The sequence below is a fragment of the Ahaetulla prasina genome, chromosome 4 (genome assembly GCF_028640845.1).
Source record: "Ahaetulla prasina isolate Xishuangbanna chromosome 4, ASM2864084v1, whole genome shotgun sequence".
Lineage (NCBI taxonomy): Eukaryota > Metazoa > Chordata > Lepidosauria > Squamata > Colubridae > Ahaetulla > Ahaetulla prasina.
In genome coordinates this window covers 11312482-11332721 of record NC_080542.1, presented here as the reverse complement: position 1 = coordinate 11332721, position 20240 = coordinate 11312482, and the positions used below count along the sequence as shown (strand labels likewise).

Below are 20240 nucleotides of genomic sequence, written 5' to 3'. Positions count from 1 at the left end.
AAAAAGTAAAAAAAAAGAAAAAAAGGTTCCGACAATCATAGCTGTGCCATGCAATCGTCGAAATCATTTTAATAACCTTTTTAAAGCATTTTTTTTACTATCGGTTCTGGCTAGTAAAAAAATGCTTTATAAAAGTAAAAAAAAAAAAGGTTCCGATGATCACACAGCACAGCTGATGGACAATCATCCGAACCTTTTTAAAATTTTTAGAGCATTTTTTTTTTACTACCGGTTCCGGTGAATAGTAGTAAAAAGTGCTTTAAAAAGTTTTTTTTTTAAAAAGCTGGCCATGCCCCCCTCCCCGGTCACATGACCCCCACACCAAGCCATGCCCACAGAATCGGTAGTAAAAAATTCTGCATTTCACCTCTGACTGAAGGTCTATGATGTATTCTCCTCCCCTCATTGCCACTCTGAAATATCTGGAGCAGGGGTGTCAAACTCAATTTCATTGACGGCCACATCAGGGTTGTGTTTGAACTCGGGGGTGGAGGGGCAGTAGCCGGGGCAGACGTGGCCAGCTTGATGTTCCTCACGTTGGGGCACCTGTGGTGGCCAAGTGCTAAGGCAGGACTTCCCTCAGACCCTCTTTCCCTCTCATTATAATCTTCCTTCCTTCCTTTCCTTACTTTTTCCTTCCCCTCTTTCCTGATTTTTCCTTCCTTACTCTCTTCCCATCTTTCCTTCTTTTTCTTTTTCTTTCCCTTTCGCCTTTCCTGTCCCTTCTTGGATGCTCAAATGGAAAAGGGGAAACATTTCTCCTTTTGTTTTTAGTTTGCTTTGCTAGCTCCTCTGCCAGCGAAAATGGAGGCGGGTGTGGGTGTGTCGCACATGGTCCCCTGGGCCCCATTTTCGGCCGTGACAGCCTCTTACAACCCTCTGCCAGTTAAAACTGAGCCTGGGGAGGGGGCGTGGCATTGACAGCTCCCCCGAGCTCTGTTTTTGTTGGCAGAGGGCCATCGTGGTCGAAAACAGAGCCCAGGAGGGCAGTGTGCGCTGCCCCGAGCTCCATTTTCACTGGCGGAGGCACCACGGACTGGTCCTTCGCTGTTTCCAGGGTGACCCCGCAAGCCAGATCTAAGCACCCCACGGGCTGGGGCTGGCCCGTGGGCCTTGAGTGACACCCCTAATCTAGAGGGGAAAAAAACGCAAACAAGAGACACAAGTCCCCAGTTCTCAAGATTATTTATGTTCGATGAACGCAACTCGTGTAACAGTGCCGCGAAAGAACAGGATGGGCGAGGGAGGGCTGTGGTTTTGTGCATTTTGTTCCTTTTATTAAAAAAAAACAAAAAACAAAAGAGAGAAAAAAAAGGAGAATCCAGCTACAGAAAGCTCTCTATCTTCTCTTTCTCCCCCTCGGCCCCCTGCCACCCGAAAATCCCCGCCCTCGCTGACGTTTTAAACTCCCTCGCAATTCATTCTTTCCCCCGCCCCCCCACAGCCTCGGCCATTATTACACAAGACATATTACATATTTATAAATATAACCCCCCCCCAACCCCACACGGAGACAGGGGGTATGGAGGGAAAGGAAAAGGCATCCTCCCCCCACCCTCCCTTTTGCACTTATATTACAGCACGTGAACCGGGGCGATGGCGGCGGCGAACGGAGCCGGCTGTGGGGGAGACCCAAAGGAAAGGAAAGGAGCTGCTACCTAGACCCAAGGTCGTCTTAGCTTAATGGGGAGGGGGGGGGGAGAGGTGGGGAGGAGGAAGAGGAGGGCCGGGTGGTTTTTTTCCCCGCTGCCTCGAGATGGCAGCCACGGAGACACGTTCTCGGGTGACAGTTCCAAGTGCTGCGGGAAGAGGGGCGGATCTGCTCACCTGGCCGACAGCCACCTTTTAATTTTTTTGTTTTTGTTTTGTTTTCCTGTTTTTTCCCCTCAAAAATAAGAAGCCCTTGGAGGCAAGTCACTTTTTCACCCACCCCCATTTCCAACCCTTGCTGGGGGTTTGAGGACCCTGCTTTGTCCTCCCAGCAACCAACGTGGGGACGAAAGGGAACCTGTCTGCCTGCCGCGGGTCCCCCCCCCCTCCGACGGGACTCCCGAGTCTCTGGCCTTTCAAATTCAATGTCATGAGGACGGCTAGCCCCCGGGAAGGAGTTGGCCCTGTTGGAATCTGTCCGTCTGTCCTCTGGACTTAAGTTCAGTCTTCTCCTTCTTCCTCCCCTTCGTCGCTGGAGTCGGAGTTGGCCGGCATCATGGGGTCGTCGTCCAGCAAGGAAAAGTCCCGTTCCGAACTGGCGTAGCCCTGAGACAAGTCGTCCATTTCGTCTTCCTCCTCGTCTTCGTCCACGCGCTGAGGGTGGCCCAGGTGCAAGGGGGCGGCGGCGTAGCCGGCATGGCCCAGTCCCGGATGGAGAAGGGTACCAGAGGTGGTGGCGGCAGTGGCCGCAGCGGCAGCAGCGGCAGCGGCGGGGAACGGCATGTATTGCAAGGTGGAGCCATGGGCTGGGGTGGTTTGGAAGTGGGCATGGTGGTGCAGAGAGAGGGGTCCCGTGGCTCCTAGTTGGACCCGGCCGGCTCCCATCAGAGCCATCATGTTGGAAAACTCCATCGGGGTCTGGCGACCACGTTTCTGTGTGTTGTCAGAGCCCACGGCTCCTGGAAGGAGGCGATTCATCGTCGGATCCGGAAGAAAACCCTGAAGGGAAGCAGAGGCTAAATTAGGCCACGTTTATACTCCGTTGGCTGAACTGGTTAGTGGCGCCTTCAATTAACGGGCTCACTCCAAGCACTGGCGGCAATCGATTTTTAGTGACCTGCTCAAGTGGGAGGATCCAGTCTCTGGTTTTTGGTTGTTGTTTTTTTTGGGGGGGGGAGAGAGAAGGGAAAATAAATTCAGGTAGCTCTCGACATACGACAACTCATTGAACCACCATTCAAACACTAAAAAAAAAAGACTGGTCCTACGCTTAACAGGAGTTGCAGCATTCTCGGGGTCACACAATCAAAATTCAAGTGCTTGGTAACCCACATGACGTTATGGCATCCTACGGTCACGCGATCGCCATTTGAGACCTTTCCAGGAAGGTTGTGACCAGCCAAGCCAGTGGGGGAAGCTGGATTCCTTTTAACGACTGGGGCAAAAAGAGTTGTGAGATCAGGTGCGACTCATTTAACAACTGCAACGCTTAGCAATGGAATGTCCAGTCTAAATTGTGGTCATAAATCAAGAACTACCTCCCTCTCTCATTCAACTAATTTAAAAACCGGTTCTCTGCCCTCCTGGGTAGATGTGGCCATGGTGGGCATGGTGAGGGGGTGTGACAGGCAGCACTTGGCCTCCTGCACGTCCCTGGGAGCAAAAATGAGCTGCGAGGGTGGAGCTTCCTGGGAGCCAGAATGGGGTGCATGGGGACTCCTGGAAGGAGTGAGGCAGAGCAGAGCCAGGCAGCAACTTAACTACTGATTCGCGCGAACCAGCTGAATCCCACCACTCCATCCATCCATCTTCTTAACTGCCCATAATCCTCACAGAGTGTCTCTGGGCGGTGTAGAATTTAATCAATATAGTACAACCAAACTGAATAATTTTAAGTTTAAACCTTTTAAAAATGTAAAACAACATTATAACTTTGCAGAAGACGGAGCGTTCCAAGATGGGCAGACTGGAAGTATGGATAGATCTGTGTTGGTGCCGCCATTGACGGAGGAGAGAATGGGGATTTATCCACTGCTATTTCCTGGCACCCTCTTCCCTTTCATTATGCCCTCTGGTTGTGAGCATCAAACCTCAAACAACGTTGAGAGGGAGTTCTTAAAAGCATTTTTAAAATAAATCATTGAAAAACTTGAAAAGCATCAGCCATCTTCTATACCAAAACATTAGGACGGTTGTAGGATCTCAGTTTTAATCACCTTTTTACCGTTGGCAGAAATGCCAGCTACCTGCATCCTCTCCAGCCCTACCAGACAGCTTGGCTCTATCGGAACAGGTTTTGGAAACCGGGGCCATCTGTGCTTCCGGCGTTCTTCCATGTACTGGAGAGAAGGGGAGGGAAAATAGGTTGAGTTAGATGCTGCTCAGTGAGTACAACTCCTGATTACATACATGTTATGAAGCAGGGGTGTCAAAGACAAGGCCTGCGGTTGGATCAGGCCTGCGGGGCCATCGTGGAAAATGTAAGAGGCTAGCACGCGTTGCTTCGGCCCAGTCTACCCAGTGGGAAGAGGAAACGTGCCAGCAGTTTGGGGAGTGGCATCAAGCTAGCCACGCCCACCCAGTCAGCCACATCCACCCAGTCAACCACCCCCACCCTGAGGTCAACCACAGCCCTGATGCGGCCCTCAATCAAATTGAGTTTGACACCCATTATAAAAGCTGCCAATGTGGGTTTGGTTTTTTTGGTCAATTCTAGCAAAAGGAAAAAAAATGCATTTCCCAGAAGTCCAAAACTATAAATCAGGTAAAATCTAAGAATTACCGAGGCTGCAATTTCATAACTCACACTACCTCTGTGTTCTTAGATATTACCTCTTTATTGCTGCTTTTCCTTCCATTTCTCCTTTAGCTACCCTACATCCCTTTCTCCCTGAAGTGAACCCCAAATTAACTGCATCAGGCACTGTTTGCTTCTTCTCAGCTATATCAGACAGAAGGAGGGAAAGGATTACATTGCTCCTAGTTTTGATCTTGAGATCTCTGTAGACATGTTCATCTAGAACTGTTTTGGAAATGAGGGTTTTTAGCGGGGTGCTGTGAATGTAGGGTGAGAGAGAGCCCAGCACCTCCACGCAGGAGAAAATAAGGGGAGAAGAAGGCAAAGAAGGATGTGAATTCTTTATATGGGATGCATACAGGTAGTTCTCAACTTACAACCATTTGTCTTGTGATTGTCCGAAGTTACAACAGTGCTAATGCTCCAAGTAATTGAAAAATAGAACTCCAAGGAAGGTAGATTCCTCAAAGAACAATTTATTGGATATATCGTATTGACACAAACTGGTAAAAACCAATTCTGAAAATTCCTGCAGTTTTCATCATATTGGCACAACTGGCGAAAACCGACTCTGAAAGTTCCCCACAATTTTCATCTGATTAAAAAGTGAAAATTTCTCCCTATCTAACAAGCCATCAGTGATATTGTCCTGTTGCTAAACCAATCCTGAAGCAGACCTGGCTGAGGCCATCTTTGTGGCTTTGGGGCTGCCAAACAGGACTGGGGAAAAAAAAGAGAATTACAACCGTTCTCACACTTACGACTGTTGCAGCATCCCCACAGTCAGGTGATTGAAACTCAGGTGCCTGGCACCTGACTCATATTTACGACTGTTGTAATGTTCATGCAATCCCCTTTTTTTGTGATCTTCCGACAAGCCACAATTTCTGGGAAGCCAGATTCACTTAGTGAATCGTGCTACTAACCTAATGATTGCAGTGATTCACTTAACAAATGCGGCAAGAAAGGTTGTAAAATGGGGCAAAACTACCTTGCTTAATAATGGAAAGCCCAGGCTCAGTTGTGGTAATAAGTTGAGGAGGGCTGCCTGTACTCTCCACTCTCTCTATTCAAAAAGGCTTTAATCCTTCTTGGAGATTTTTTGGGATTATATTCTCAGCCACAATGTTGATTTCTTGAGACTTAAAGACCAGCCGTTGCAATTAGAAGCAAGCATTTAAAGTCTCGTTCGGAGTGGTGTGGTGGCCGAGAGGTGGAGCTCTCGCCTCACAATCAGGAGGCTGTGAGTTCGATCCTAGGTAGAGGCAGATATTCCTTTCTCTGTGCACGATGAGAATATATCTGCTGAACAAAACTCTGCATTACGACAGGAAGGGCATCCGGGCATTAAACCCTATGCTAGCTCCAATCAGTTGCACAGACTCCACCCTGCAAGGGATTAAATGATGATGATTTAAAGTCTCATTCAGAAGAGGCAAATTGTGGTCCTTTGCAATGTTTGGCTAAGGTAAATTCATTGTGCTGGATTTGAAGATTCTTAGTCTGCTTTCAATTCAATTTCAGCCCCGGCCCCCCGAAGAGTTACTGAGCCAGACATTTTCTTAAGACAAAAGGTAGGATGACATCTGAGCAGGTTAGAGCAGGAGGGAAGGGAAGATTACTCCATCTGCAAATGGGGAGCAAAGACATGTTAGCTGAAGAAATACTTACAGCCAAGAAGCGAGGATCTACCGCATACTCGGGGTGGGCTTGCAGCCACACCTCGAGATCAGCCCGGCGGGGAGCCGCATCGCCCACCAGCAGCGTCCCGTCTGTCTTGTTCACCACTGGGATATGAGCCTCCAGGTCGATATCTGGGCCTCTCAGAGCTTCCAGACACTGCAGTTCCAGCTGAGATGAAAGAAAGAGAGAGAGAGAGAGAGGGAAGAAAAGGAGGGAAGGAGGGAGGGAGAAAAAGAAAAAAAGGAGGGAAGGAAAAGACAGAGGGGAGGAAGGAGGGAGTGAGGAAGAAAGAAAAAAGGAAGGAAGGAAGAAAAGAGGGTGGGAGGGAGGAGGAAGGGGAGGAAGGAAGGAAGGAAACCAAAAATGAGAGGGATGGGAAAGGAGGAAGGAGGGCGGGAGAGATAGAAGGAAGGAAGGGGGAGACAGAAAGAAAAAGGAAGGAAGGGTGGAGAGAGAAAAGAAAGGAAGGAAGGAAGAAAAAGGAAGAAAAAGGAAGGAATGAAGGAAGAAAGAAAGGAAAGAAAGAAAAGAGGAAGGAAGGATGAGAGAGAGAAAAAGAAAGAAAGAGAAAAAGAAGGAAAGAAAAGAAAGAGGAAGGAAGAGAAAAAAAAAGGAAGGAAGGAAGGGTAAGAGAACGAAAGAAAGAAAAGGAAGGAAGGGTGGAGAAAGAAAAAGAAAGGAAGAGAAAAAGAAAGAAAGAAAGAAAGGAAGGAAGAAAGAAAGGAAGGGGAGTGAAGGGGAGCGGAGGGAAGAAAGAAAGAAGCAAGATGGAGAGAGAGGACAGAAAGAAAGAAAAAATAAGAAAGAAAAGAAAGGGAGAGAGAGAGAAAGAAAGGGAGGGAAGGAAGGGAGAGAGAGAGAGAGAGAGAGAGAGAGAGAGAGAGAGAGAGAGAGAGAAAGAAAGAAAGAAAGAAAGAAAGAAAGAAAGAAAGAAAGAAAGCAGCCGAAAAGTTAGGTTCTCTAACCCGGCTCTCCCTCCTTCCTCCCTTTGCATCCCAGGTTCACCAACACGCTCCACACCCCTGGCCGCCACTCCTGAGCACCCACTCGGCAAGCCAGCCATCGCTCACCTCCACCATTTTCTTGCTACTTTTCTTCTGGGTGAGAGCAGGCCGATCCCGAACGGTGCCATTAGGGATCAGCTTGTGCTTTTGGAAAGTCAGTTTGATTCCTTCTTCCTAGAAAAATGCACGGAGAGTTAGGGGCAAGGGTGGAGAATTCGGGGAGCCCGCTCCGCCCTCCGCTGCCCGCACACCTTCCCAATTAGCCTTAAAAGCTGCAAACGATGGGGTGGTGAGAACTGAAGGGGGAAAAATAATAATAATATAAAATCAGTGGCATAAAAATCTGTTGATTATCCACAGGATAATCTAAGTTTCTAGACAGGCTTGGGAGGAGGGGGGGCATGTTAGGATCCTTAAAAGAGTCTACTTCAGTCTTTAGCAACCGATGGTACCCGTTGCTAAAGGAGAGAAGCAACCTAGAACTAAGGAGACACAGGGGTGTCAAACTCAATGTCATTGAGGGCCACACCAGGGTTGTGTTTGACTTCGGGGGGAGGGGGTTGTGGGTGTGGTTATGATGGGCGTTTCCATAAAAGCAGAGAGGCGTACATTTTTGCGATTTTGTTTTTTGTTAATACGTACTTGATCTACTTGATCACCCTATGAGCAAGGGAGAGCAGATCAAGAAACTGACTCCATAGGACAGGCTAACCTTTTTGTAGTCGTGTGCCGAAAGTGTGCGCGCAACAAAACGTATCTATGCCTGGACCCAAAATGCAATGCACATGTGACTCCCCCCCACACTCCCCCGTGCATGCACGAGTGACACCCCCCCCCGCTTCCCCGCACATGCACACGTGACCTTCTGCCCCGTTTTGGGCATAGCAGGCCTCCCTGCCGCCTCCTGGGACCAAAAATGGGCCGTGGGGGATGTCACCCCTCCCCCCAAATGCTCCCCCCCACGTATGCACGGCAGCAACCCAAAAATCAGCTGGCCGGCAGGAGGTGCGTGCACATGCGGGGTGGATCTGAGCTGGGTGATGGCTTGTGCGCCTGCAAAGGGCTCCGCCTGCCAACTGTGGCATGTGTGCCATAGGTTCGCCATCACGCCATCACAACTGTAAATTATTGACGTAGCCTATAGTAGCAGAATCCTGCAAGCCTGAAAGGTAAAATATTTTCTACCTTTTATAACCTTTCGAGAGTCAAGGACGGCCTCCTCCTGCAGCACTCTGGCAGCCCAAACGCCCCATTTTTGGTCACAGAGGCACCACGGGCCAGTCCTTAAGTTATTTCCATGTCGACCCCGCAAGCCAGATCTTAAGCACCCTCTGAGCCGGAGCCGGCCTGTGGGCCTTGAATTTGACACCCCTGTCCTAACAGAATAACCGACCGGTGGAACGCCCTGCATCCAGAAGTTGTGGGTGTTCAAACACGAGGTTTTTCAGAAGAGATTGGACAACCATTTGTCTGAAATAATACAGGGTTTCCTGCCTAAGCAGACGGTTGGACTACAAGACCTTCAATGTCCCTTCCGTCTCTGCTATTCTGTTATTCTCACCAGACGAGCTGAAACTAGCCTAGGATGCCCACAGGCCATGAGGAACTGGGAAAGAGTGGGAACGGGCACAAGGAGCTGCTCTTCAAAATAGTCTAACTGTTGTGACTTGTCCTCCCTCCTCTCCTCAGCCGGCCCCTCCCTTCACCAACTGGATTTGTTATCAGACTCGGAGTCTGATAATGAAGATGAATGACCTGTCATGCCTCCAGCCCCATGCCCGGAAAGGATGTCAGGAATGAACAGATAAGCCCAAGACAGCTTACTCATAGAGTGTGTGTTCCTTCGATGCAGCCGTCAGAGCAGGAAGTCAGCCAAGTGGTGCAATTACCCGGACCTACTCCCTCTGACCACTCCCTTTCTCAGATGCCGACAGTAGAGACAGCTGAAGAGAATTTAAAGTGGGAGGATCCTCGCTTCCGGAGATCTGAGAGGCGACGCCAGCAGAAGGGAGGGAGGGGCAGGCCTGGATAAATGCTGAGTCATGGAGCCACAGCCAACAGCCTATATAAAGGACCTGCTTTTGGCATTCCTTGAGTCAAGCAAAGTCTCATCTAGTGTGCTGAAGTCACAACTTGGATTCCTGCCTGCCCTGAGAAATCTGAAAGGAATTTGGCAAAGATGCAGAGGCTTCGTGGCCACGCTTGATACGGACTTCCTAGACCCGGTCGTTGGAGGGGGAGGGGGACACGACACTAATGTTGGAAACTTTGGTGATTTTGCTGCTTTGTATAGCAGCTAAATCTCCATTTTCATCCCGTTTTTCAAACTCCCTAATGAGACAGCCATTTGGTTTTGCGTGGGGACTCGGTCCTGGCATGCACGGGGGCTGGGTGGATGGATGCGGGTGGGACGGATACTGTTCTTCCAGACCTATCTTGAACTCACATCTTTGATCTGCACGGTAAACTCCTTCTCTTGGCCACCGTGTCGGAGGCGGGTGAAGGAAACTGTGCCTTCCTCTTGGGATGCCAGAGGGCAGATGTGAGGGATGGGGGAGGTGGTGTACTCTCCGTGCAAGTGGGGCAGGCCTTCTCCCTGGCCAACGCAGGACACTACCTGGCCCTGTTGTGGAGAGGGCCACTTTCCGGACAGCACAGCCTGGCACACCAAGTCGATACGGGTGATGAGGACACGGTCCTGCGGAAGCAAAAGGAAGAGATACTAATCCGGGCAAAAGACGCCATCATCTGTAAGATGCCTTCAAACGCAATCCGCAATTTTCCCACTTGGGAACTGGGTATCTCTTAAGACATCTCTGATGTTCTCGCCAACACTTAATGCTTTGATGACCTTCAACTCTAGTCAACGGAGCTCAGGGAGCACCAAGGGCTCCATACTTAATAGCTATAGCACCTATATCAGTGATGGGTAACCTTTTTGCCATCGCGTGCCAGGAGGGGTGGGGTGGGGTCACACGTGCGCATGCCCACACCCATAATTCTATGTGCCCCGCCCCCACACATGCGCGCACGATCCCCCCTGCTCCTGGCATGCGATGGCCCAGTAGGCTCATTTTTCTCTCTCACCTGGCTCTAGAGCCTCTCTCAGAGTCTGTGGAGGGGGAAAAAGGCATCCCTCACCCCCCCAAAGGGCCTCCGGAGGCCCGAAATGGCCCGTTTTCCAACTTCCGGTTAGACAGGAAGTGACTTTTTTGCTCTCCCCAGTCGCCAGAGATTCCTAGAGAAGCCGTTTTTGCCCTCCCCAGACTCATAGAGAGGTTCTGGAGCCAGGTGAGAGAGAAAAACGGGCCTTCCCCACCACCACCCTAGGCCCTCCGGAGGCAGGAAGTAGGTTTCCCTACTTCTAGTGGGCCCAGAAGGCCCGAAAATCAGCTGGCCAGCACATGCATGCGCCGGAGCTGAGCTCGCGTGCCCACTGATATGGCTATGCATGCTACCTGTGGCATACGTGCCATAGTTTCACCATCACAGACCTATATACTGCTTCATAGTGCTTTACAGTCCTCTCGAAGCACTTTTCAGAGTCAGCCTATTGCCCCCAACAATCTGGTTTTACCACCTCGGATACCTCGAAGGCTGAGTCAACCTTGAGCTGGTCAAAGAATTGAACTGCTGGCATTCGGCAGAATTAGCCTGCAATATTGCGTTCTAACCACTGTGCCAGCACAGTTCTTAATGCTTTATTCTGCCACAAAGACGATGTTTTGTGAGTAGTGCGGTGGCCTATAGGTGGAGCTTTCTCCTCACAATCGATCCTAAGTAGAGACAAATATTTCTCTCTCTGGGCACACTGAGAATATATCTGCTGAAAAACACTCCGCATTGGCAACAGGGAGGGCATCCAGCCAGTAAACACTCAGCTCCATTTAGTTGCCCAGATTCCATTCCACAAGGGATTATGGGGTCGTTAAAAGAGGATGATAAAAGGCTAAGTTTTGTATATCATAGACTGAGAACACTACCCTCTAAGTGCTCCTGTTGGGCAAGATTTTCCCCCTTTCGCCCCTAATTAAAAATTACCACGGGCTCGTGAAATTGGCAGTATCTGACGAAATCTCAGTGGAACCTCCAGAGATATTTTTTTTTTGCATTTGAAAGACCTTGCAAAATATTTGTCAAAATTATTTTCAAAGGCAATCGCTTTATAAGGTACCACCTTTCAAATATGAAATATCTCCAAGGCAGTTGACAATAAAGTGAATGTGTCCACCAGTTTCATCGATTAACTCAGGGGTCTGCAACCTTAAATACTCAAAGAGCCATTTCGACCCGTTTCCCACAGAAAAGAAAACACTGGGAGCCACAAAATCTGGGTGGGTGTGGCCAATTCAATGTCACTCACTTCCATCAGTCACATGACCCCTTAGCCACGCCTACTAGGGCAGAGAACCAGTTGTTAAAAAACACCAGAAACCACAAAATCTTTTTGACATCTCTCCCCCCTCCCCCCCTCTCTCCCCCTTTCTCTCTGTATCTATCTATGTCTCTCTCTCCCCCCCTCTCTCGCTCTGTCTCTGCGCTGGCTGCTTCTCCATCCCCCAAAATTGCCCTTATCAGGCCAGGCAAGGAGTGACTGGGAGGGGAGGGGCAAGGGGCGGGGCCAGCCAGTGGTGGGATCACCTGACGGAGCCACAGCAGAGGGCCCAAAGAGCCGCATGCAGCTCCGGAGCCGCAGGTTGCTGACCCCTGGGTTAACTTATAAAAACGTGAAGAATTAACAATTGCTCGTTCTTGAAAAATTACTTGGAAGTGCTTCAAAACCTGGAACGCAGCACGCAGTTCCTCCTCTGACATTCACTATGTCTTTTCTTCAGGCTTCTGCTTGAGTCCGTAAAGAGATGCTACTGCTTTCCATAAAGGAATCTATTTGCTCAGGTTAAAATGTCTCTTAAAGTAACCGCAAAAAAAAAAAATTTTTAAGACTCATACAGACATCTGAAGAAGAGGGAAGCTGCTTTAAATAGGAGGTTTGAAGCACTTCTGTATCATTTCCAAATACAGTAGTGGCCAGAATTGTGGAAACCTTTTGGAAAAAGTGTATTTTTGAGGTTTGATGGCTAATAACACCTTTTTTTTTTTTTTGAGTTTCAAGATAATCATATTCCATTGCTGGAATGGCCTGGGAATAGCCCAAACCTTCACCCAATTGAAAATTGATGGAGCCGATTAAAGAAATGTGTTAGTCAGAAGAGACCCAGCAATAAAACCCAGTTAATAGAAGCAATCATTCAATCTTGGTTTTACATTGTAACAGCTGCAGAGCTAAAAGACTTGGTTCACTCCATGGGAAGACGTTGTAAGGCCGTAATTCATGCTAAAGGTTACCCAACAAAGTATTAACTGACATGGGGATCATTTTTGTATATCTTGTTTTTTCTATGGTGATCATTTTTGTATATCTCATTTTTTCTACGTGTTTCACTTTTCTTCTTTATATTGTAACTGCTATTCTAACAGCAGATCCTTCATAAAAGTTCTTGCATGACATTCTTGATTAAATTATCTTTCCATTGATAGATAATTTGATGGTACTACGCCCCCCAAAAGTGCTTTTTATTAGCTAGTTTTTGAAAATACACTTTTCCCAAAAGGTTTCCATAATTTTGGCCACTACCTTTTTTTTTTAATTTGAATTTATATCCCGCCCTTCTCCAAAGACTCAGGGCGGCTTACAATGTGTTAAGCAATAGTCTTCATCCATTTGTATATTATATACAAAGTCAACTTTTATTGCCCCCAACAATCTGGGTCCTCATTTTACCTACCTTATAAAGGATGGAAGGCTGAGTCAACCTTGGGCCTGGTGGGACTTGAACTTGTAGTAATTGCAAGCAGCTGTGTTAATAACAGACAGACTTAGTCTGCTGAGCCACCAGAGGCCCTACTCTGTATGCAGAGACCTAATAAATTGGGTTAATCCTGTCTAAATGGTAGGAGGAAGCTTCACGGACCTAAAGAGACCACAATATGGGCATATCATGTATTCTATTGTGGAGGTGTACTATTTAAAAAAAAAAAAATGAGAGCGGTCTGTAGAGATTAGTCATGGCTGTCCCAAAGGTGCTTTTTCAGGAGGCAACTGGACTTTCTTCTTTTTCTTTGAAGACGTTTCGCTTCTCATCCAAGAAGCTTCTTCAGCTCTGACTGGATGCTTGCTTTCGTTACGCAATTTGGGATGAACACCTTTCAAACGATTTAGTATGAACAGATTTCCAGAAAAACTGGAGACTACAAGAACCATTTGTACTACTCAGGTGACCCTGAGGACACAGTTAAACCTCCAAGTGGCCTCAACGACTCTCTAAAAAGGATGGAAATGACCAGCTGTCTGCAAGGAATATAAATCCTTCCATCCCCCACTATCCTGTCGGAACTGAAGAAGCTTTTTGGGTGAGAAGCGAAACGTTTTCAAAAGAAAAAAACAAGAAAGTCCAGTTGCCTCCTGAAAAAGCACCTTTGGGACATAAATGGGACATATTTGTCCCTGCTCAGAAGCAGAGCAGGGACAAATAAAGGAATAATTGCCCAAGGTAAAACATCTGTATTAAATTACTTCTGAATCCTAGGAGATGGACAAAAGTAAGTCCTACTCAGGTGGAACGGAACAACTTGCCGCTGCCAACTCGCCATGGCCATATCCCCATGGCCAACTCAAAAATTCAATTTAAGTATTTATAATAATTTTAAAACAATTTTTTTGTAAAAAAAAATATGTCATTCGCCTTTCATTTCGCCTCTCTTTGTGCGGGCTGCCTTTAACAATTCTATTGCACCATTTCTTCAATATTACGTAACTCTTCTCCCCGTGCCAAGTTGCCCTGAGGCGAGTTGACCATTGGGGAAAAACTGGCAGAGGCGAGTTGGCCGCAGTTGGCGGTAGATGTCCCCTGGCTCAGGGTCTCAAACGGAAGAATATGCTCTTGGTGCACCACGCAACTTCAGGAGTATCCCTGCCTTCTCCGGCTCGCCCATTACCTTTGGCCACTCGTGGGCCCTTTGGCGCTCCTGGAGCAGCAGATCCGAGGCACTAGGCTGCGGGGAGTTTCCCTCGTGGGAAGTGGGCAGGGAGAGCAGCGAGGATTCCTCCTCCTCAAACAGCTTCCCACCACAAGAAGCCTCTTCACCTGGGACAGAAAACAACGACGAGAAGGTAGGGAGGGATGGAAAGAGAACACGGGTCTGTGCTCCAGAACAGGACCCTGTCGAGAAGGATGTGGCTGGGTGGATTGCATCACACCATCCCAGCAGTAGTCCTCGAGTTACAACAGTTGGCTTAGTGACAGTTCAAAATTACAATGGTGCTTACCGTATTTTTCAGACTGTAGGGCACACTTTTTTGTCTCCCAAAAGGGGGTAAAAATGTCTGTGCATCTTATAAACCGAATATTGCCGAAGCCCCGCCCACCCACTGGCTGTTTTTTGGCCTCTGCACACCATGTTTTTGGGGCCAATTTTTTGGCCCATCTTCAGCCCGTTTTTCCCCCAAAAAATGGGCCGAAAATAACCTCGAAAACGGGCTGAAAAAAGCCTCAAGAACGGACCAAAAAAGCTTCAAGAATGGGCCAAAAAAACCCTCGAAAATGGGCCCTAAAAAGCACCCAAAACAGGCTGAAAAATGCCCTGAAAACAGACTGCAAAAAGGCCGAAAAAAGGGAAGCCAAAAACTTTTTTGTCGTTGTTTTCCTCTTCTAAATTTAGGTGCATCTTAAAGTCAGGTGCGTCTTAATAGTCCGAAAAATACGGTAGTTACATAAATTACACCCACATCATTACAACAACATTGTACATAATACAATCATCTTTCAACTTCTAATCCTTTCCTCTACATACTGATTTTGAAATTTACATAAGAATATACAGAATAATATTTTCCCTCTTTCTAATTCCTACCTTTATTCCAAATCTCGATAGCACAAATCTTATATTAGTAAGATTACCAAAATATTATCACTATTATTTGGTATCAAAATTAACGACACTTAGATGCCACACTGTTCATGTATTCAATACTTATATATATTTAAATTTTAAAAATTATAAAAAATAAAAATGGTACTGAAAAAAGGCACTTAAGACCGTTTTTTCCCTCTGCGTCATGTAATATATGTGAGTATATACATAATTGTGTATGCATTTATTTATTTTATCACATTTATGTAGTGTAAAATTGGAGGTGGTGACCCTTTGCGTGCTGCCTGCAACAAAATTTCATGTTTAACGTATGCCAATTAGTGTACATTCAAAGTGACAATAAAGTTTATTCTATTCTATTTTCACACTTATGACCTTTGTAGCATCTCCAGGAACGTGTGATCAGAATTCGGACGCTTGGCAAACTGATTCGTATTTATGACCGTTGCCATGTCCTTGCGAACTTCGGACAAGCGAAGTCCATGGGGGAGACAGATTCACTTAACAAACGTGGCAAGAAATGTTGTAAAATGGACAGAAAACTCACTTAACAAATGTCTCACTTAGCAATGTAAATTTGGGGTGTGTGTGTTGTGACTCGTCCTCCCTCCTCTCCTCAGCCGGGCCCCTCCCGTCTCCAACCGGGTCTTTTATCAGACTCCGAGTCTGATAATGAAGATGAACGGCCTGTCATGCCTCCAGCCCCCGGCCCTGGCCCCATGCCCGGAGAGGATGCCAGGAGTGAATGAATAAGCCCGATAAACCTCACTCATACGGCGTGTGTTCCTTTGGCTCAGCTGTCAGAGGAAGCCAGCCAGGTGCTGGAATTACTGACAGCAGATCCAGCTGAAGACAGTTCAAAGTGGGAGGACCCTCGCTTCCGGAACTCTGAGAGGCGACGCCAGCAGAAGGAGGGGAGGGGCAGGCCTGGATAAATGCTGAGTCATGGAGCCACACCCCACAGCCTATATAAAGGATCTGCTTTTGGCATTCCAATCTTGAGTCAAGCAAAGTCTTAGCTAGTTTGCTGATCTCGGACTCTATCGCTGAAGTCACAACTTGGACTCCTGCCTGCCCCGATAAACCTCGAAGGAGCTTGGCAAGCTGCAGAGGCTTCGTTGCCAAGTTTGTTACGGACTTCCTTGACTCGTGCGTCAGAGTGGGAGTGAGACACGACAGGGGGGCTCAATCGTGGTTGGAACTTGAGAACTACCTCTACTATGGTGCCAATAGGATTTTTTGGGGTGAGGCATGGCTTTCAAGCAACCTCATGTTGTTTTGCTAAAAGTCAATCCAGGCTGGCATTGATTCAATGCTTGGCAGGATAACCAGCTGAACATCTAGTGTGCTGTTTTACAAGTTCCATAACAAAGCAAAATTTAGAATATTTCAGACATGTGATGCGACACCCGGAAAAATACGGTATACCTCACTTAATCCTCCAGGGAAAGATTGAAGGCAAATGAGGTCCAGGCAGAAGAAGAACATCATGGCTTCCAAATCTAAGGGACTGGTTTGGACAAAACTCAACAGCAATTTTTCGTGTGGCTGTTGATAAAAATAGGATTGCCAACATCCAATGACGGATATCGCATAACAAGAAGTTGTTAGTGGACGAACATCGGAAACAAGTGTCCAATCCACCACAGCTATTTTGCACAACAAATGTGGCAAAAACTTTTGCACTGCTTATTCCTTTCCCTTTTAGTATTAAACTGACCATGGACCTCACTGTTTATGAATTGTAATTTTAGTATAGTTAGACCATATGTAATTGACCGACTGGATTTTATCTTAGATTTTATCTGTTGTTTATCATTCTATTCTAGGATTTTTAAATTGGATATTCACTGAGTGTTTTTATTTGTTCTGGTCTCTGACTGTAATAAATTATCCTGACTCCTGAATTTAAAGGCTAAAGTTCCTTTAGTGGAGAAATAAGGGGCAGAAAAGGCTTTTAATAAACTTGAGTGGTAAAAAAAATTGAATAGGGAGTGCTGTATTTCGTAAAAGACTGCGTTAGAGAAAACCAGGTACAATCATAAATAAAAATGCTTGGTTTTTAGAGATAATAATTGCAGATTGGTCCAGAAATCATAGATTTACGACTAATTAAATGAGGCAGGCTACAGATTCATTCAGCCCAGGGGTCGGCAACCTTAAACCCTCAAAGAGCCACAATTTTCTAACTGGAAGCCCCCCCGTTCAAGTCTGAAGTCCAGTTCCCCCACCATAGAGTCTCCTCCTAGTGCGATGTCCTTTTTCCTCTACCTTTCCTTTCAAAAGCCCTACTGATTGTGGAGACGACCGGAAAACCTGCCCCTTGTCACAGAGTCTCCTCCTGGCACGCCATGCTCCCCCACCCCCCCAGGAAGTTCCTCTCAAAATTGTGGCACTAACCAGTGACAGGGAGCTGCAGCAGAGGGATGAAAGAGCCACATGCGGCTCCAGAGCTGCAGGTTGCTGACTCCTGATTCAGCGACTAACACATCCCACACAACAAAATAAACCGGTATGTATTAGCGACAAATAAACTGGGGTTGGTTTCCGTAATATGCATCAGTCCGGACAATCTATGTTTGGGCTGTTGGTCTATGTTGGTCTATATTGCTCCTCTATATTATAATAATAATAATAATAATAATAATAATAATAATAATAATAATAATAATAATAATAATAATAATAATAATAATAATAAAAAAAATAATAATAAAAAAAAAAGGCAAGTGAAATACCCTTTCCATCAACAGGTGTTTCTCAGTTTTAACAGAATGGTTGTCTTCTATGGCCAATCCTTCTGGTTTTTTTATGCAAGGAAGGCTATTTTCTCCTCAGGAGATGATAGGGAAAGAAGAAGGGGTATCTTTTAAAAACAAAAACAAAAAACAGCTCACCCTCACTGTCGTCGGAGCAGCCTGAGGAGGACGAACACGACGATGAAGCAGAAATCTTGCTGAGGTCAAGTTCGGAGTCGGAGTCCTCGGCCGATTCGGGTTTGGGGGGCAAGGCGAGCGGCTGCGGTGGAGCAGGTGGCTCATTCAAAGGTGGAGCGAGGAGCAGGGGGGACGGAGTAGCCGCCGTGCTGACCCCCGGAAGGGGTAGCCCTGTAGGCTGGGCTGGCCCCGGGGGCGGAAGAGGGGGTGTCCCTGTGCCCCCTGCCCGACTGTGCATGTGGCTGAGCCGAGCCGCCAGGAAAGAAAAGTCTGGGTCCTGCATGATGGTGGTGTCGGTTTGGCTCAGACCGTGGCGGGCCACTCCCCGCAGCAGTTCTCCGTCATGGCGCCCGCATTGCCACCACGGTGGCATCTCGAGCCCAGGAGGCTGGCACAGGGCAAGGCGCTCCTCCAAGAGGGGATGGCACAGCACTTGCTCCCGCAGACGGCGCAGGAGATCAATGCGGTACAGGGTGCGGGAGGCCCGCTCTTCCGTGATGGGTTCGATGAACAGGGTGGGGTCTGGAGACTCTGGAGAGGGAAGGGAAAACCGGGTGAATCTGGAATGGTTCTACTTCTCACTCTTTTCCTCAGTTTTCTCTTCTATTCCAACCCATCCCTCCTGGCCCACTGCCTGAAGTCCTTATAGCAGGGGTCCATGAACCAGCACCAGCCCATGGCACACCAGCAACCGGTCCATGCAAACAAGCGAAGCCCTATCCATGGGAAGCAGGCAGCACGCCAAACCACGCCTCCTCCGGTCCGGTGAAAAACCTCTCTCCACGGAACCGGTCCTTGGTGCACAAAAGATTGGGGCGCGCTGCCTTGTAGCACCAGTTCTCAATTTTAGCAACTTTTAAAAAGTGCATAATTTAATTCCGGTAAATGTCTGGAATTCCAGGAGCTGAAATCCACCCATATTGAAGCTGCTGAGGTTGAGAAACACTGCTTTATGGCTGGGGTCCCAATGGGCTGGCGTGCCGAGCTGCAACCCATTCCAGGGACCAGTTGTTTGGAGAAAAGTTTTTCTGTGGACCTGAGCGGGTGCGGTTTCATGTGCTGCCTGCATCCCATGGATAGGGCTGGTCGCTCTTCCTTCCTTCCTTTTTCTTTCTTTCCTTTCTTTCCCTTCCTTTCTTTTTCTCTCTCCCCCCTTCCTTTCTCTTTTTTTTTCTTTCCTGTCTTTCTTTCTTTCTCTTTGTCCTTCTTTCTTTCTTTCCCTTCCTTCCTCTCTCTTTCTCTTTCCTTCCTTCTTTTTCTTTCCGGTCTTTGTCTGTCTGTCTTTCTTTCTTCCTTTCTGTTTCTTTCTTTCTCTCTTTTTCTTTTCCTTCTTTCCTTCCTTCTCTCCCTCCCTCCCTCCTTCCTCGCCATTCCCCCCGCTGCCCCCTTTGCCAGTCTGCCCAGCCAGAAAGGTTGGAGACCACTTTCACAGCAACAGAGAACCATTTCGTTCTCGGCAGGAAGTGGGAACTGCCAGTTTGGTCGAACCGGTCGAATCCCACCACTGTGTCTGTCCCATTCATAATTCTTGTTGGATCCTAGGTCTAAATTCTGAGCAATTAAACCGGGAAGAGGACTCAAGGAATTCAGTTCAGACATTGCTAATCCTAACCCAGTGCTCAGGCTACTCCTGAAGATTTCCTACCCCTTCCAAACTCCGCTACTAACCATCACTTGCAGCAGGAGGAAGGCGGCACACCTGTCGACACATGGCCACGAAACCGTGAAAATATTTGGCTAGGCTTTCATCGGTCTTCTTGTCTAAGCGGGCGAGGGTCCGAAACCGACTCCAATGGAACCGCATCGTGTCTGGATCATATTCCACTCCAAACGTGGAAACCACACGATAGAAGTCCGATTGCTCACGACGTGTCCACCTTTGGATACAAAAGACCGTTGGAATGCCTTTCATGGCACAGTGAACCAATTGGCAACGTGGTCTTGCTTGCTGCTGATCGACTGAATGAATCATCTGACTTTTCTCTAGAATGCCCCAGTAAACAATTTTTTTTTAGCTTTTCTCTCTACAGCAAGGGTGTTAAACTCAAGGCCTGCGAGCCGGATCCCATCTGTGGTGTGCTTAGATCTGGCCCGCTGAACTGACCTGGAAACAGCAAAGGACCGGCCCATGGGGCCTCTGCCAGCAAAAACGGAACTCCCTTTTCGCTGGCAGAGGGTTGAAGGAGGCTGTCACAGCCACAAATGGAGTTTGGGAGCCCATTTTCACTGGCAGAGCGC

General features: G+C 47.6%; 1 protein-coding gene across 9 annotated transcripts in view; it reads right to left on the bottom strand.

Moving 5' to 3' along the window:
* Window positions 1–1723: 1723 nt before the first annotated feature.
* Window positions 1724–20240, bottom strand: part of CHD8 (chromodomain helicase DNA binding protein 8) — a 132692-nt gene continuing 114175 nt past the window's right edge. For 7 of the 9 annotated variants that reach the window (XM_058180335.1, XM_058180342.1, XM_058180341.1 and 4 more), the window contains 8 exons: window positions 19671–19879; window positions 17964–18533; window positions 14131–14279; window positions 9581–9832; window positions 7201–7308; window positions 6119–6298; window positions 3867–3989; window positions 1724–2649 (listed from right to left, as the gene is read on the bottom strand). In XM_058180335.1, the coding sequence (XP_058036318.1) occupies window positions 2152–2649; window positions 3867–3989; window positions 6119–6298; window positions 7201–7308; window positions 9581–9832; window positions 14131–14279; window positions 17964–18533; window positions 19671–19879 (2089 nt within the window). In that variant the 3' untranslated portion in view covers window positions 1724–2151. Of the gene's footprint in view, window positions 2650–3866; window positions 3990–6118; window positions 6299–7200; window positions 7309–9580; window positions 9833–14130; window positions 14280–17963; window positions 18534–19670; window positions 19880–20240 lie in introns of those variants that run through there. The other 2 variants (XM_058180339.1, XR_009154843.1) reach the window with 2 other exon arrangements.